This window comes from Solanum stenotomum, chromosome 7 (genome assembly GCF_019186545.1).
Source record: "Solanum stenotomum isolate F172 chromosome 7, ASM1918654v1, whole genome shotgun sequence".
NCBI lineage: Eukaryota > Viridiplantae > Streptophyta > Magnoliopsida > Solanales > Solanaceae > Solanum > Solanum stenotomum.
In genome coordinates this window covers 54,686,536-54,703,271 of record NC_064288.1, presented here as the reverse complement: position 1 = coordinate 54,703,271, position 16,736 = coordinate 54,686,536, and the positions used below count along the sequence as shown (strand labels likewise).

Genomic DNA, 16,736 nt, shown 5'->3' with positions numbered 1-16,736 from the left:
TCATCTTTGTCTGTGGTGTGTGGACTTTACCTATTTGCCCCTCTTCATGTGATATATGATCTATTTGCTCTTACATGAGGATATGAGGTTGATGTTGAGACACTGTTGGATATATTTGTTGATTATGAATTGTGTAGTATAGGTTGTTGGTTTGCTGTTAGAATGAAGTTTCGGTGGTTCGGTTGGGATTGAATGGAGTTGTTTGCAGCTGCTAATTTAGCTTAGTTTAGTGTTACTTGCGAGTACCTGTTGTTTTTGGTACTCACCCTTGCTTCTACACAGTTGTGTAGGTTGACAGCTCTATCAGATCCGGCTTATTACTCATTTTCAGATTAGAGCTTCCAGACTTACTTGAGAGGTAGCGGTTCATTCCAGAGGTGCCCTCAAGTTATCTATATTTATTGTTCTGTTCTATTCTAGAACTTTACTATGAGACTTGTATATTTTATTCAGATTCTGTATTAGAGGTTTGTACATGTGACAACCAATTCTGGGGTTATGTTGAGTTTATTTAAAGACTTCCGCCTATCTTTCTATCTTATTCTTGTTTTATAAATTTTGTATCGTCGGATTTTTGGGTGTTAGGCTGACGTGTTCGGTGGGGTTTGGGCACGTGCCATCACATCTGGTTTTGGGGTGTGACAAATACCATCAGAGTATATATATACTTTAATGGTATCAAGCAGTAAACACGCATTAACTTTTAAAATTGAGTTAGATTTATGTGTATTCATGCTTTAGTTGATAGGCTTGACGTGCGGAGAGAATGTTGAATTGTCCCACATCGATGAGTGGAATTGGAAAAATTCGCAATGTGGTTGTAGGTTGTTGTAATTACCACTTAAATTAACTTTTAAAATTGAGTTAGATTTAAAGTTTTTTCCTTGCTAGTTTTATAAATATGTATCTGATATCTCTCATTAACACAGACACAAAAATCATATGAAAGGTAATTAATTTGAAAACAGTGTGAAAAATTAATAAAACAATGAAAAGGGAGCAAGATGTCTATAGTGCCTTAAATTTTTTTTATATAAAAAATACACTCACAATAGGTATATTATATATATATATATATATATATAATCTTTAGTTTTTTTTAATCTAAATTGTTTGGCTTTATAGTGTACAAGAAGGATTTGTTATCCAAATAGTATCAGCAACAACAGCTTCATCATCATCATTTCTATGCCATGACCATTGTGCATGAGTTGCATTTACCACATCAAGTTCTCCATGCCCAAAACTTGCCTCTCGAAAAATTGAAATGTCTGGTTTTGGATCTTGATACCTATAATATTTGATCAATAAGAAAGTCGATAGACATATTTCAAAGTGCAAAAGAAGTAAATAAATAAATTCAAAGAGAAACTAATGTGATTCTCCAATGATGAAGGATGACATTGGCGATGGTACTAATTGGATATCTGATCAGATCTCTAATCTTTTTTAGAAACAATTTCTATGATGATAGACATAAAAACATGAAAATTTACTCAAACTAATTTTAAGACTTTGGTCCAAAGAAGACAAATTAAGGTGAAAACAAAATATAATAAGTACCCCAACTCATCAAAAACAAGAATTTTGAAGTCATTATATTTGATACCAAGACAAACAATTGACAAAAAATAGGCTAAAATATCAATCTAGTGCATATATATATAACAATAAAAAGTAAACCTAATTAAGCATCCAACTAATCACTTAAATTATAAAATAGTTAACAAATATATAATTTTATGTATAATATGTTTGTAATCTTGTATAATTAATGTACAATTCATATATATATATATATATATTAGCTAGGAAAAATAAACATCAAATTTCACCAGTTATTAGGGTAAAAATCCCTAATAATAATAATAATAATAATAATAGTCAACCTATGCTGGTTCAACTATTTGGAATTAAGGCATAGTTGATTAATTGATTAAATTAGATATCTATGTAATGAAAAAACAAGGACTATTTAAAAGTGAGTCAAACTTACTTGCTGGCTAGGCCTTCTCTGTTGCCACCATCTCCAATTGTGATGTATATTGGACCACAATTGTTGGCTTTGTCTTTGTATACTCGAGTCTATATATATTAAAACACAAGAAATAATTATTTGTTGAAAAAGTCATCGCACAATAAAAAATCATCGTTAATCCTGTTAGTTATGAGTTATTCAGCAACAAATTATATAGTGTGATAATCAAGAAAAGACAAATAAACGACAGATTATCAGGTCAAAAGAAGCTTACAAATCTCTCGTAAGCATGAACATGTCCCGCGAAGACGATATCGACATGAGCCTTGAAGAGTAAATCCTCCATAGATGATTTCATGCCATAAGATTCATACTCACCTTGATGAGCAGTGTTAGAATTGTACCATGGTGCATGTACAATAACAATAAGCCATGGTGTTTTTTTCCTATCAATTTTATTCAAATCATTTTTGAGCCAATTGTATTGGGCTGATCCAGGCCCAAAATCAGTGTATGAGCCCAACATAATGATATGAAGCCCACTAACTTCAAATGAATAGTACAAATTTGAAGTTGAACCACTTTGTTTAAATGGCATGAGCCATCTTGCATTATATGATGTAAAAGACTGGCTATGTAGAATTGGTATTTTCTCAACCTCATGGTTGCCTTGAGTCACCATCCACGGGCGGTGGCTCGATAGCGGCTCCACCAATCGTCCGAACGAGTCCCATAGTGGCTGCATAGTGTCTGCATACGACAAGTCCCCGGGTAACAACATGACATCGTAATTTGATTTTGAAATATGATCGAGGGTTGACGTTGTCCAATCTGTTTGCCCTAGATCACCTGTAACAAAATAACTTTACTGTTGTTCCAACACTCACCTTCAACTAATCAAACTACACTAACGTTTGCACTGTCGATGTATATAACTTAGAATTCAACAAATACAATATTTGAACAAATAATTATTAATCTAGATAGGGATCTTACCTACAACTGCAAATTTGATAGGAAATCCAGCTGGAGGGGTTTTGAAATTGAATTCTGGGCTTGTAAATGGTCCACAAATGTAGTAGTAAACTGTATTGGGCTTTAATGGCCCAATAACAACATTATGTATTTCACCTGATTTATACAAAATATATCTATATTTTGTAGTCTCCCCATTTGCTGAAAATGGGTAACTTCCCGGAGATGTACCGTACTTCACCGTCGCCGGTGAACCGGAATCTTCCGTTATCCACGAAATCCTCATCTTGTCTTCACCCACCATCGAAATGTGCACCTAAAAGAGACGTCAGATATAAAAGCTTAAATTGTTAGAGAGAGGAGATGATAGTACGTTAGGGTATGGATACATTGATTTTCACTCACAAGTTTATAGACATGAATGATTTTGTTTTGTTAGTAAACGGCGATGAAACTTGAACCTAGAACTTCTAGTTAAAATCATGTTAATAATTGTGTGACTTATGGATGTGTTCGTTACGAAAGAAAATGTTTTCTAAAAAAATAAATAGGTTTCTTATTTATTAATATTGAGTCTTACGAATGCTTTTCGGTAATTTATTATTTTTTCAAATGTATAAAAAAAAAAGAGAAGTAAAAAAGGACGGTCTAATGCACAAAGAATACGACATTCACATCAGGTTCGAAGAAAGACCTCAACTCAAGGGATGTGATGTAGATAATCTATTCTAATACAAACATTAGTGGTTGTACGGTTCAAACCTATATCATATAGATAACACAAAAAACAATTTTATCAACATTACTCCAAGAAATCCCTTCATAATTGTTTTAATCATAAAAATTCCTCTACAACATGTTAGGCTAGACGTGGGTGCATATGATATTAATTAATTAGCTCAACTTCCTCAAGACCATAGTTTTGTGTGATCTCAATAACTTATTAAATGTAAGAGACAAACAATTCTTGTAATTTTCGATGATTTCTATGTTGTATAAGGCTGACAGCTATTTCAACAATTTGGCTATTTTCTTGTTTTATCGACCAGGATGAGTTTAGAAAAAGTAATCAATTGACTAGTGAATAAATTATTTTTTATCATAAAAAAGTAAACATATAAAGAAATTAAGAAAATATAACGCTTCTATATATACAAAAAATATATATTAGATCTTATATACTAAAAGGCTAAGATGAACACTCTTGTTGTAATTAACTTCGCCTTTGTTTACAATTAAATTATCTAAATACATAAGTTATTTTATTATTTTCTCTAAAAAATTTCTATCATTTAAAAAAATTAGAAAAATCTCTACTCTCTCCTATTATCAGATACATCACTCTTACACGATGTATCGAAACACAATGAATCGGGACAGGTGTGTGTGATGTGTCTTAATGCTATCAAATGGTTCACCTAATGAGTATATCAAAACCTTAAAGGATCGAAAAAAAGATCATTTATATCCAAACATTCTTATAAAGGAATAAGAAAAGATGAATCAGAATAAAAGTTTAACTTATATACACCAACAGTATAAATTAAATTGTTACCTGTTGAGGAGAAGAGGAATCAAGATCTTGAGATAAAGATAAAAATGTTGATTTTCTTGGTGGTGGCCTTTCATAGGAAAGTGAAGATTCAATGGCTAAAATTATTGGTAATAAAAATAGCAAAACATGAACCTTAATATAAGCCATGGTGATGATAGGAAAAAAGGGGAAATAGAAGAAGAGCTATATATAGAAAAATATATAGTGTGAATATATGAGAAGGACAATAGGTTTTGGGGGGTGGGGGTGGTGTATGTGATTTTCTAGATTTTCAAGTTTATTTTTTAATTTTTTTTTTATGGTAATTTATTAAATTTTGAATAAATTATTTTCATATATTAATTAATTTTGAAATATATACACAAAGTTCTAGTTAATGCTTTTGGCTATGTCAAATTCGTATTCAGAATTCTAGCTAGCTATTATGTTCTTAATTTGGGTTTGAATCTTGAAATAAAATTATATTATTAAAAAACACAATTTTTTTCTTTTTAATGAACTATAAACGTTACGAATTTGAACTAGTCAAATTTACTGTTATCGAATATTAGTTTGTTTTTTTACCACCTTCATTCACTCTGGACAATTTTAGACTAAAAGATATTTTTTTATCATCATGATTTTATATATTACTCAATTATTCTATTGAGTATTATATATATATATATATATATATAGTATAACTATCAAATAACTTTAACTATTTTCTATCATTTTCACTTAAATTATATATCTTTAATAAATAAATATCAAATAATTTTGTTCATTAAAAATCTATATTTATGATGAATCAACTTTTGGGGATGAAAATAAATTGAGTTCTCATGGAGTGTTCTTATGTTTCAAAAAATGTTATGTCAAGCTGTCTAATTAGTTAGGATGGTCGTCATCCATACTTGTTTGGCAGTCTTAAAAAAGTGACACATCAAACATTGAAATAAATTCGATGAATTATTTTAGAATAAATAAGAATTTAATAACTTTTATTCAAATAATATAAGTCACCAAGAAAAAGTGATCCTAATTTATGATAAATTTCCTTAGAAATTGTATTTCTATCACTTTAGTAAATTGGAAATCTACATTAATCATCGAGTTAATATTTCAGAAGATTACTCAAATTTTGTTTTATAATTAAAAGTATTTAATTTAGAGTAATTTATTTAAAAAGTCACTCAACTTTGTATTAACCAAAAAAATCATTCAATCATTAATTTTTCACTTAAACAGTTAGCCCATCAATTTAAAATATTTTTTCATTAAATTTTATTAAAAAATAATTTTATTTCAAAATCAATTTTTTAAATAAATAATAAAATATTTATTTTAATTATTTTATTGAACCATTCAACTTCACCAATCAAATTTGTTAAGTACATACTATGAAAATGTGTTATAATTCATTGAATTAAGTGGATTGTCCATTGAGTTTATTCATGAATTACTTGAATTCATGTATGTATATCTCCAAGGTAATATGAATCTTTGTGGATAACTGTGTACCTACTTGTTTGGACATTTAACATGATGACCTTTGGGGTGATATTTCGATATTATAAATACAGATCATTTACTATTTGTAGGACACACTTGAATATGAAAAAAAGTCTTATCACGGCCTTATCTATAAACTTGGCTTCTGTTATTTTTTTAAAATACTTTGGCCTTTAAATTTTGGCTGTTTGCTCGAAAACAAAAAGTAGAAGAAAATTCTTAAGTGAAATATAATTTTTTGATTCTATATGTTAACTTTTTTAATTATTTTTAAATATTATTTTTATAAGAGATTTCATTTTGTTTTACAATATAACCTTTTTTTAAAAAAATAATGATCAAAAGATTTTAATTCTTTCAATTTATTCAATATAATAATACTTTTCTTTTCAGTATAATCCAAAAAATATTATACTTTCTTATTTAGAAATAACACAACTTTGATCATTTAATTTTATTATTATTCATTTATTTCTATTGATATAAATATTTTTTAATTTATTTTAAATTAAAAAATTCAAAAGTCTAGATTTCACCTAATTTAAAGCGGATGGAATAATGTAACATGACATAATTTAGTGACCATGCTACATCTTCGAAGACCAATATAAATATAGTGTTGACCAGGGTAAAGTTGAACAAAATCGATGGGTATATCAGATTTTTTTCTCTAGATATAATAATAAAATTTTAATAAATATTATTTGGTTCTATATTAAAGAGACATCTTATTAAAAATATTAATCTCATATTCTTTGGTCACTTACTAAATCAAGATAAGATTAATAATTTTTTTCTATTTTACACCTATAATTAATATGGCTTTGAAAGTTAAAATAAATTTTAAAAATCCAAAAATTCTTTTTTCGGCTAATTAATATGAATAACGGACAAAATAGTAAAATTGGCCACTATATTAATAATTTCTTAATAATAGTATAAAATAGAAACCGTCCAATATGGGATGGAAGGGGTATTTGTTAATATTTCAATAAATATTAAATAATTTTTCTCGATAAATATGTTCGTATGACTTTTTTTTTATTGTGAGGGGCGGGGGGGTATTAGTGGCTGGTGGGAATGGATGCATATGATTAGAAAAAAAAAAAATCCAAAGTGTGAGACAAACATGTTTTGATGAAAATGAAACAGAGAACCCAACTCAAATATATTTTAGGTGGGGTATTAATAACAAAATTTTAACAAATATTATTTTGATTCTATATTAGATAGATATTTTATTAAAAATATTAATCTCATATTCTTTGATCACTTACTAAATTAAGAGAAAATTAATTATTTTTCTCATTTTACACCTACAATTAAAATGACTTTGAAAGTTAAAATAAATTTTGAAGATCCAAAAATTCTTTTTTCGGCTAATTAATACTCCCTCCGTCCCTTTTTATATGTCACCTTTTTACGTTGTACTTGCATTAAGAAATGATGTAACTTTACCCTTCTACCCTTATATAATTTTTTTGAAAGTCAAGTTTTCAATCAATAAATATGAATTAATTTATTTTGATTAATTAATTTAACCAATGAACATAAATAATTTACTTAGCTTTTCTAAGCTGGTCAAATATATATTTTCAAGGCTAATAACTCACAAGGATAAAAAAGGAATAATATGATAATTTATGCATTAATTTTATGAAATGACAAGTATTATGGATCAACTATTTATAGAAATTGATGACATATAAAAAGAGACGAAGAAAATATAAATAAAGAATAAAATAGTAAAATTAATCACTCTATTAATAATTTTTTAGTAATCGTATAAAATAGAAACGGTCTAATATGGGATGGAAGAGGTATTTGTTAATATTTCAATAAATATTAAATAATTTTTCTCGATAAATATGTTCGTATGACTTTTTTTTTTTGTTGTGAGGGGTGGGTGGGGTATTAGTGGCTGGTGGGAATTGATGCATCATGCATATGATTAAAAAAAAAAAAAACCAGTGTGAGAGAAACATGTTTTGATGAAATGAAACAGAGAAACCAAGTCAAATATTATTTTTTTTCGGAGTTACGTTCATATTAAAGTTTGATTAATCAAAATTTATATAATATAAAACTTATTTATGAAAAAAAAAACACTCTCAACTATTAAGACTTTTACTAGATTCAAGACTTAAAACTGAAACATTAGATTAAGTCAAATAACATATGTTAATAAGTTTTCAAGGAACACTCGTCTAGATGAGACATCCACATCAATTATTAATCTTTGCTTTATTTCCTCAATTTTCTTCCAAGAACAGTAAATAAATACTCCAGACATTTCAAATTAGTCGTTAATATTACTAAAAAATATATGTATTGAAACGTAAAAATAAATTTAGAATTTAAAGTTTATGAATTTTTACATAATTCGACATCACATATGTAACAAAAAAGAAGGGTGATACAGAACACCTTGCACCCTATCAAGGAGGAACATGAGTTAAAGGATTGATTCCCAAACGAGGAGAATAGTTGTCACAGAAGAGGAGTTGAAAATCAATTGACGCTAAGGAGAAGAGGGCATGGAAATTTAACTTTGGTGGCACGACTATTCAAAATGGATACGTCATAGAAAAGAAAATACATAAAGCCTAACAAGCAAGCCATGCTTCCTTGAAATTTGCCAGAACTGTCATCGCTATCCCACCCTTCTTCCTTGATCTACTCATTCACGCCCTTTATAGTTAAAAAATGATGGTTAAGAGTTTCAATTCTAAGAAAGAAAAATCCCGAAAAATTCGTCAATAAATGACAAACTCCATTATACAGATGATAGGATAGAGTCAAGCGGACACCCACTAATCCGCGCTTCCATTCACGACCTGAAACCAAGTCATTGACGAGACTCGAAGGACCTTTCAAGCCTCCCACTTCGATTTGTTTGCCATTTGAATATGTTTCAAAACAAGCAGTACGAACAATAACTAAATTTATAGTCAAGTATTTATACATATTTAATAGAGATTTCTTAAGTAAATACATAGATTGAGCAAAAGTTACTGAGTTCACATGAACAGAAAGACGAGTCTCTAGATTCGCCCTAGAAAAGACTCATTTAAAAGGGAAAAACACTCCCTACAAGAATATTTTTCATACGTAAAGCTCGAATCCGAAATATCTGATTAAGAATAAAATAACCATATACATCTTACCACAATCCTTTAATGGCGTAAACAAACTGCTATATTATCAAATTATTTAACAGATAACTCCATGTAATAATAACTAAATAAAATTAGTTACTTAAAAAATAAGATAAATGCTCTATTATAATGAAATAAAATTCATTTATTTAGTTAATGTAGTCATTGCCGTAAGCATATCCAACAAAAATAAATGTGAAGGACTTACTTCACGCCAATGCCATCTCAATATACATATTTTATTTATATTTCATAAATTATTTTTTTATTTACAAACTCTTTATAAATAATTAAATTATTGTTTCATATTTTTTCAGAATATATACATTTTCTCTCTTTCTAAAAGCTTGAGTTATATTACTTACATATCAAAATGGCAAAAAAATACTCCTCACTTCTCCTCTTCTTCCTCCTCCTTAATTCTCTCCCAAATTCCGATGCATCGCCGGAATATTCCCGTCCTCCTCCCCGTCCCGCCATCTTCATCGGTCCTACACGGTCCGAATCCGAGCCCGAACAGGTATAGTACTCAACAATTTAGTCATGTAGCATTATTTTTTTGTTTTACCTCTTTTGAATATGTGAAATTCATTAGTCTAATTAATTCAGATTAGTGTAGAGTTGACCTACTAAGAGGCCCACAACGGGTAAAGAGCTCCTTACCAAAAAGTTCTCTTTAGAAATAACGCTTACTAATTACTTTTCAGTACTAAATTTTAAAAAATAGTACTCCTATTATTGAGTTTCAACATCTCCCAAGGAAACTCACTTTGGAAAATAACCACTATTATAGAGTTTCGATATCCATATAGTTATATAACTTTTTTTTAAGTTTACCTTCCGGAATTTCAAAACTCTTATCTGACTAATTTAGATTCGTATCAAGCCACCCCACTAATAGGCCCGGCCCGTTAAGAAGGAAAAACACCCCCTACCACAAATTAAAGTCTGGTATTTCAGGAGCTCGAATTGAAAATCTCTCATTAAAAGAGACGAGATTCTATCCATCCCACTACACCTTTATCGATTCTTGAAAATTATACCACATTGAATTTTTATTTTTTTTTGTAGGTACATATTTCTTTAGTAGGAAAAGATCACATGAGAGTAACATGGATAACATCTCATAAACATGAAAAATCCATCGTAGAGTATGGCACATCGCCGGGAAACTACGATAAATCATCGATGACCGGAGAACGTATGTCTTATCGTTACTTTTTCTACAACTCCGGCGAGATTCACCACATTACAATTGGGCCGTTAGGCCCAAACACGACGTATTATTATCGATGTGGTGGAAATGGACCGGAGTTCAGTTTTAAAACGCCACCTTCAACTTTTCCCATTGAGTTTGCTATCGTTGGTGAGTTAAATAATATGTTGTACTAATCTTTATATTTTGCTTGTACGTTTTGATCTTTTGAGTTCATGCACTTTTAGCAATTTAGTTTTTGTTTGTTAAAGGAAAAAAGAAAAGAAAATAAAGTTAGTTAACTTTAGGAAGATATCAATAAAACACAAATTCGTTTTCAATTAGTGATTTCAGTTTCGAGTTCTGATGAAAAAAATCTTATTATAGAGAGTGTTTTACCTTAAATTGTGACTTTTCTAGAAATAAAGTCTTGTTTGTCCTACTTTAACACGATAATGGAATAGAAAGTGAAATTACTAGAGTATGGAGAATTAATTAAGAGTAATGATTTTAACAAGAACGGTTAGATGAATGGGTATTAAATAATTGGTGGGAAATCAAAATAAAAAAGATTTAGAACTTTTAGCTAGGAAAATAAATAATATGAAGGTTCAAAAACTAAAGTTATTATAGCATTGAATCTACTAGAGTATATTTTTAAAAAAATTCAATATTCAAACTTTATAATATAATATTTGTTAATTTTTTCTACTTATATATATAGTATTAATAATATTGAGTTCGATTGAACCTGTTACCTAAATATTGTCACTATCATGCATCTCTTTTCAACCAAATATTTTGATCCATTTTCTGTCTTGTTAATTGTTTGATTCACTTCAACGTTTTCTTTCCTTATTCCTTCCTATATAAACAAAGGCTTAAGATAACCAATAAAAAAATTGTGGCAAAAATCATATTAGGAAGCGTTTTCTTTTTTAATGTGTTTTACATGGTACGAGTAATTTGGACGTATCAGATATCAAGTGAGAAAAAAAAAAAATATATATATATATATATATATATAAACTGAGGCTTAACTTGCAATTAATTGACAAGGAAGATCTGAATTTCCGCTGACACGAAATTAAAAATGTAGTTAGCTTAATTAATTAGTTACATTAAAATAATTAAACTAATCTTTTGCTTAGAAAAATCATGTACTACATGCTTCTAGGTTATAATTAGCAGATTTATTAGATGAAAGTTGACTCCAAAAGTAAATAATTTACGACAAAATCAAACATAAATCATAAAATTCCATTGATTATTTTTTGAGTTTCCATCGTAGAAGTTGAAACTCAAAGATAGTGATTAATCTTTAATTATCAGGGCAAAAAGTGACAATATGACACTAAAACAAAAATACATCTAGTGGCAATAATAACATTTAATGATAATTGAGTTAATGTCACTGTGTCTAGAGACGCTAAAGACTTTAGTGACATTCATATAGAGTGATGATTATAAATATTCATATTTATTATTGTCGTTAAATATAATATAGAGACAATTATATTATTGCCACAAAATCATGTACTTCTTGTAGTGTGAGTGTACGATCGAACATAAAGTCATCTAATAATCACGAGTAGATGTAGGAATAATTTATAATGGGGGCCACCTAAATCAAATGATAGTTAGCTGAACATCTTTTATTTGAAAATCATATTGTGTATATCAAAAAAATAAATTATATGTATATATTAAATCTTGATCGTTATTAATTAAATTTCTAACTTCGTAACTGATAAACAGGGGACTTGGGTCAAACAGAATGGACAGCCTCAACTTTAAAACATATAGGTGCAAAAGACTATGATGTACTTTTGTTGCCTGGGGATTTATCCTATGCTGACACACAACAACCACTTTGGGACTCATTTGGTAGATTGGTTGAGCCTTATGCAAGTAAAAGGCCTTGGATGGTGACACATGGCAATCACGAAATCGAAACGTTCCCAATAATATATCGTCATGGTTTCAAAGCTTATAACTCGAGATGGTTAATGCCATATCAAGAAAGTGGTTCCACATCGAACCTATACTACTCCTTTGACGTGGCAGGGTGCCACATCATCATGTTGGGATCGTACGTGGACTTTGATGCCCAGTCGGATCAATACATGTGGCTACAAGCTGACTTGGCAAAAGTCGATAGGGTGGTGACACCGTGGATTTTCGTGCTTGTCCACGTGCCGTGGTACAACTCTAATTTAGCTCATAAAGGGGAAGGTGAAAGTATGAGGAAATCAATGGAAGAATTGTTGTACAATGCTCGAGTAGATGTTGTCTTTGCGGGGCATGTTCATGCTTATGAACGTTTTGTAAGTAGACTAAGCTACCTTCTTTGTGTATATATATTTATATACATAAATAGCGTAAAAAATCTTTATACTATCAAATTTTTAAAAACTTGTTGTAGTTGGTTATCTGCCTTATGGAGGTGTGTTCACACATAAAATAAATTGAATTATTTCCCCTCATATAACTTGGTCAATTTTTTTTTTTCCAAATGAAATGCATGTCTAAACATATGTGTCATTTCCAAATATCTTTTCTTAATTTCACTTTCAAATACCTTATTTTTTATATTTCAACCCAAAAAGTATACTAATTTGAGGGTCACTAATCCCATTTTTTTTATGAATAATTGCAACTAATTATCTTTTAGATGACTTAGATATATAATGTAAGCTTATTGTCAATCTATAGAAATTTAACTTAAGTCTTTTCTTCTCAAAATACAGTTAGATTTAAACAATTTCACTCTATTTATTTGGTATATAATTGTTTTGTTTTGGTATATATTGTAGACTAGGGTTTACGATAACAAGGCAGATCCATGTGGTCCTATTTATATGACAATTGGAGATGGAGGAAACAGGGAAGGGCTTGCTATGATGTAAGTTCTTTGATTCTTACAATACTTATTATTTTCATAATTGCTTACTTTACCAAAATATAGTTTCAGCAAAAAAATTGAAGCAAGGTATATATTTCAAATTTTGTGTCCGTCAATCTCATTAAAAGTTTAACATTTAGAGCGAACATACTGTTAAGAAGTCTCACATCGTTAGAGGAATGAAAATTTGGTCTCCTTAATTATATAGAGACCATGTGTCATATCTGTACAGGGTATCAGAGTCATGGCCCATCCCAAGTTGTTGTTCATCGATGTGGGACCCCATTTAGAAGTGTTCACGCTCCAATTGAGGTCTGGGCGTGCGGGGAAGTGTTAAGAAGTCTTACATTGTTAAAGGGATGGAAATTTGGTCTCCTTATATGGATTTGGACCAACCTCTCCCCATGAGCTAGCTTTTGGGGTTAAGTTAGGCCGAGGTGCCATATCTTTACACATACGTTTATTAGTTTTGTCTTCAACACCACCACTACCTCACGATTGCCAAATAGAATCATACCTGGAGGGGCATGCGTGTTGATGATGTTTTTTTTTGTTGTTATGGATGTCGTTGATGAGACTCTAAATCAAAACCCTCTGCCTGTTCAAATACCATATTGAAGCGCCTAGCTATTTTTCAATACAATTCACATTTTTATTTACTTAATTTCTTCTTCGACTAGCTAACATGTTTTTTTTTTTGACATTTTGAAGCTTTGAAAACCCTAGCCCATCAATCTCAATGTTTAGAGAGGCAAGTTTTGGACATGGTAGATTGAAGGTACACAATGAGACACATGCACATTGGTCATGGCATAGGAACAATGAAGCTAATAACACATTCATGGCTGATGAATTATGGCTTAAAAGTTTTGGTTCTTCTAAATCATGTTTGCCTCATGAGAAATTTCAAGAAATGAAGACTCATATAAAGGATGAACTCTAGCAAGGGCAATGAATCAAAATTGTTTGAAATTTTCAATTACCTTTTTTGGTAGCTCAATTTGATGTTTGTATACCATAATAATAGAACCATATTTTATAATATAAAACATTAGTATATACAGGTGGATGGAGAACATAAGTTAACCTTTTATATTTGAATTAATCCAGGGGCGAAGATAAGATTTATAATTACATGTAATTGGATAGAATTCAATAGTTATGATTAAACCCTTGTTTTTGTCTAAATTCTGTAAATTTAACACAAACTTTAAATATGTTAAACGATTCACTAAATTTTTGTGTATTCTTTCTTTTACTCTTTTCTTTTTCAGCCAACATATTATTAAGAAATTACAAAAAACAGATTTATTAAAGTTCAATATTTCTCCCACATAGTTGATGGTTAAGAACAACAAATACAATTTGGAGTAAATTCCCTAAAAGGTCACCCAAGTTTATGGAATTGCTTTAAAATATCATTTATATTTTATTTAGGACCAAAATATCACTTAACTATCACTATTTTCCTCCAAATATACTTACCACTTCAAAAGTCCCCTCTCTCCAAGTTGGCATGCCATGTCATTGAAGCCTTTTTTAAAAAAAATAATAGACTTATTTAATTAATCAAACTCAATTAACTAAAATAATGATCTTGTTGTTTTTTATTTATTTATATATATATATATATATTAGTTTATTGAGAAGAAATTTTCATACTTAAAAATCTTTTATCATAATTAACTTTTTATTTTTTTATGCTATGAAAAATAGTTTTTTTTTTTTAAAACTTACTGTAATGTCATCAATTTTGAATACTTATAAACGCATATATTCAAAAAATATTGATATATAAATCACTGATCAAAATTAAATTAAAAACAAAAGTTAAATAATAAAATTCTCCTTTTTACCAACTATTTTGTCAGCCTTACAAATTTATTTGACTACTTTTATGCAAAAAATTACTTAAAATTTTCAAATAATTTACTTAGAGATTTCAAAATTCTCAGGTAACAATTGCACACAAAAAAAATTCATTGAATTTTATTTGGTAGAAAAATATGAAGGAATTAGATATTTTAAAAGTATTTTTTTTATAATCTTCATAAATTCTCACGTAATTTATATATTTGTTTTGTAGATGCATAAGTTTAATGAATTAAATAGGTCTATTATTCTTTTTTAAAAAATTATGATTTAATGACATGACATATCAACTAAAATAGGAGACTTTTGAGGTATTAGTATATTTTTTTGGGGGGAAATAAATTAGTAATAATATTAGTCACTTCCTATTTATTTTTTTTTTAAAAAATAATATTGTAAGCATGAATTTCAAAGTACACAATTAATTATATTGTAATAGTTAATTGACATTTAATATTATTGATTCATTATACAATTTATGATTAATTGATGTAAGTTAACATTCATGAGTGATTGCATATCGACTTTTTTTTTTGAATATATGTGTTTATAAGTATTTAAAATTGATGACAATATAGTATATTTTAAAACCCTATTTTTTCATAGCATAAAAAAATAAAAAAGTTTAATTATGATAAAAGATTCTTCAGTATGAAGTTTTCTTCTTAATAAACAAATATATATAAATATATATTAAAAATAATAAGATTATTATTTTAGTTAAATGAGTTTGATGAATTGAATAAGTCTATTATTTTAAAAAAGACTTTAATAACATGGCATGCCAATTAGGAGAGGGTAAAGTTTTAAGTATATTTGGAGGAAAATAGTGATAGTTGGGTGATATTTTGGTCCTAAGTGAAACATAAATAATATTTCAAGGCAATTCCCCAAACTTGGGTGACCATTTAGGGAATTGACTCTACAATTTGGATATATGCAAACTCAAACATTGATGTGATCTAATATCATAATTTTTAAAATTTTGTCCTTTTGACACGTGTCATTAAGGTTTCATTGTCAAATGAGTTTAAAGAAAGAGGACTATCTTTTTGTGGTCCAAAAAAATATATTTAGTTGGCAATGAATTTAAAGAACTACTACTAATTGAATGGTGAAGTGGTAGAGACAAAGTCCATAACTATCTCATTTCACTTTCATAGTGATATTTAAACTTGGACGTAACGATTCTACTAAAATTTTATTTTATTTTTTCAGAATCGTTACGTCCAAGTTTAAATAAACTTGGACTTCCACCTTGAAAGTGTAAGAAAGACCATAAATGAAACAACTATCATTGAAGGTATGACAAAACAAACTAACAAAGAGTCATTGTCATTTCTTTGCCTAAGGTTTAGAGTATCACACAGCATGAAGAAATCAAGTTAAAATAATATTTTTGCGATATGTATGGAGATAAATTTAAAATTTAAAATTTATAGATTTTCAATTTTGAATCTTCTCATACATAACAATTATAATCAATTGGACTATATGATTATCTTTAATGAAAAGAACACTAAAAAGGTCCAATTTTAAAAACCCCAATACAAACTTTACCAAATACCAAAAATAGTTCAAATTAGTAAAAATTATACCATAAA

General features: G+C 28.8%; 2 protein-coding genes across 2 annotated transcripts; one reads left to right on the top strand and one right to left on the bottom strand.

Moving 5' to 3' along the window:
* Nucleotides 1-1,031: 1,031 nt before the first annotated feature.
* Nucleotides 1,032-4,667, bottom strand: LOC125871108 (probable purple acid phosphatase 20). The gene is made up of 5 exons (XM_049551703.1): nucleotides 4,509-4,667; nucleotides 2,975-3,269; nucleotides 2,253-2,827; nucleotides 1,997-2,085; nucleotides 1,032-1,291 (listed from the first exon to the last, which is right to left on the bottom strand). Exons 1-5 carry the CDS (start codon nucleotides 4,653-4,655, stop codon nucleotides 1,120-1,122), a joined length of 1,278 nt encoding a protein of 425 aa, XP_049407660.1. The 5' UTR covers nucleotides 4,656-4,667; the 3' UTR covers nucleotides 1,032-1,119.
* Nucleotides 4,668-9,499: 4,832 nt separating this feature from the next.
* LOC125871001 (purple acid phosphatase 22-like) lies at nucleotides 9,500-14,361 on the top strand. The gene is made up of 5 exons (XM_049551569.1): nucleotides 9,500-9,680; nucleotides 10,232-10,526; nucleotides 12,114-12,682; nucleotides 13,172-13,260; nucleotides 13,972-14,361. Exons 1-5 carry the CDS (start codon nucleotides 9,534-9,536, stop codon nucleotides 14,201-14,203), a joined length of 1,332 nt encoding a protein of 443 aa, XP_049407526.1. The 5' UTR covers nucleotides 9,500-9,533; the 3' UTR covers nucleotides 14,204-14,361.
* The last annotated feature ends 2,375 nt before the right edge of the window (nucleotides 14,362-16,736 follow it).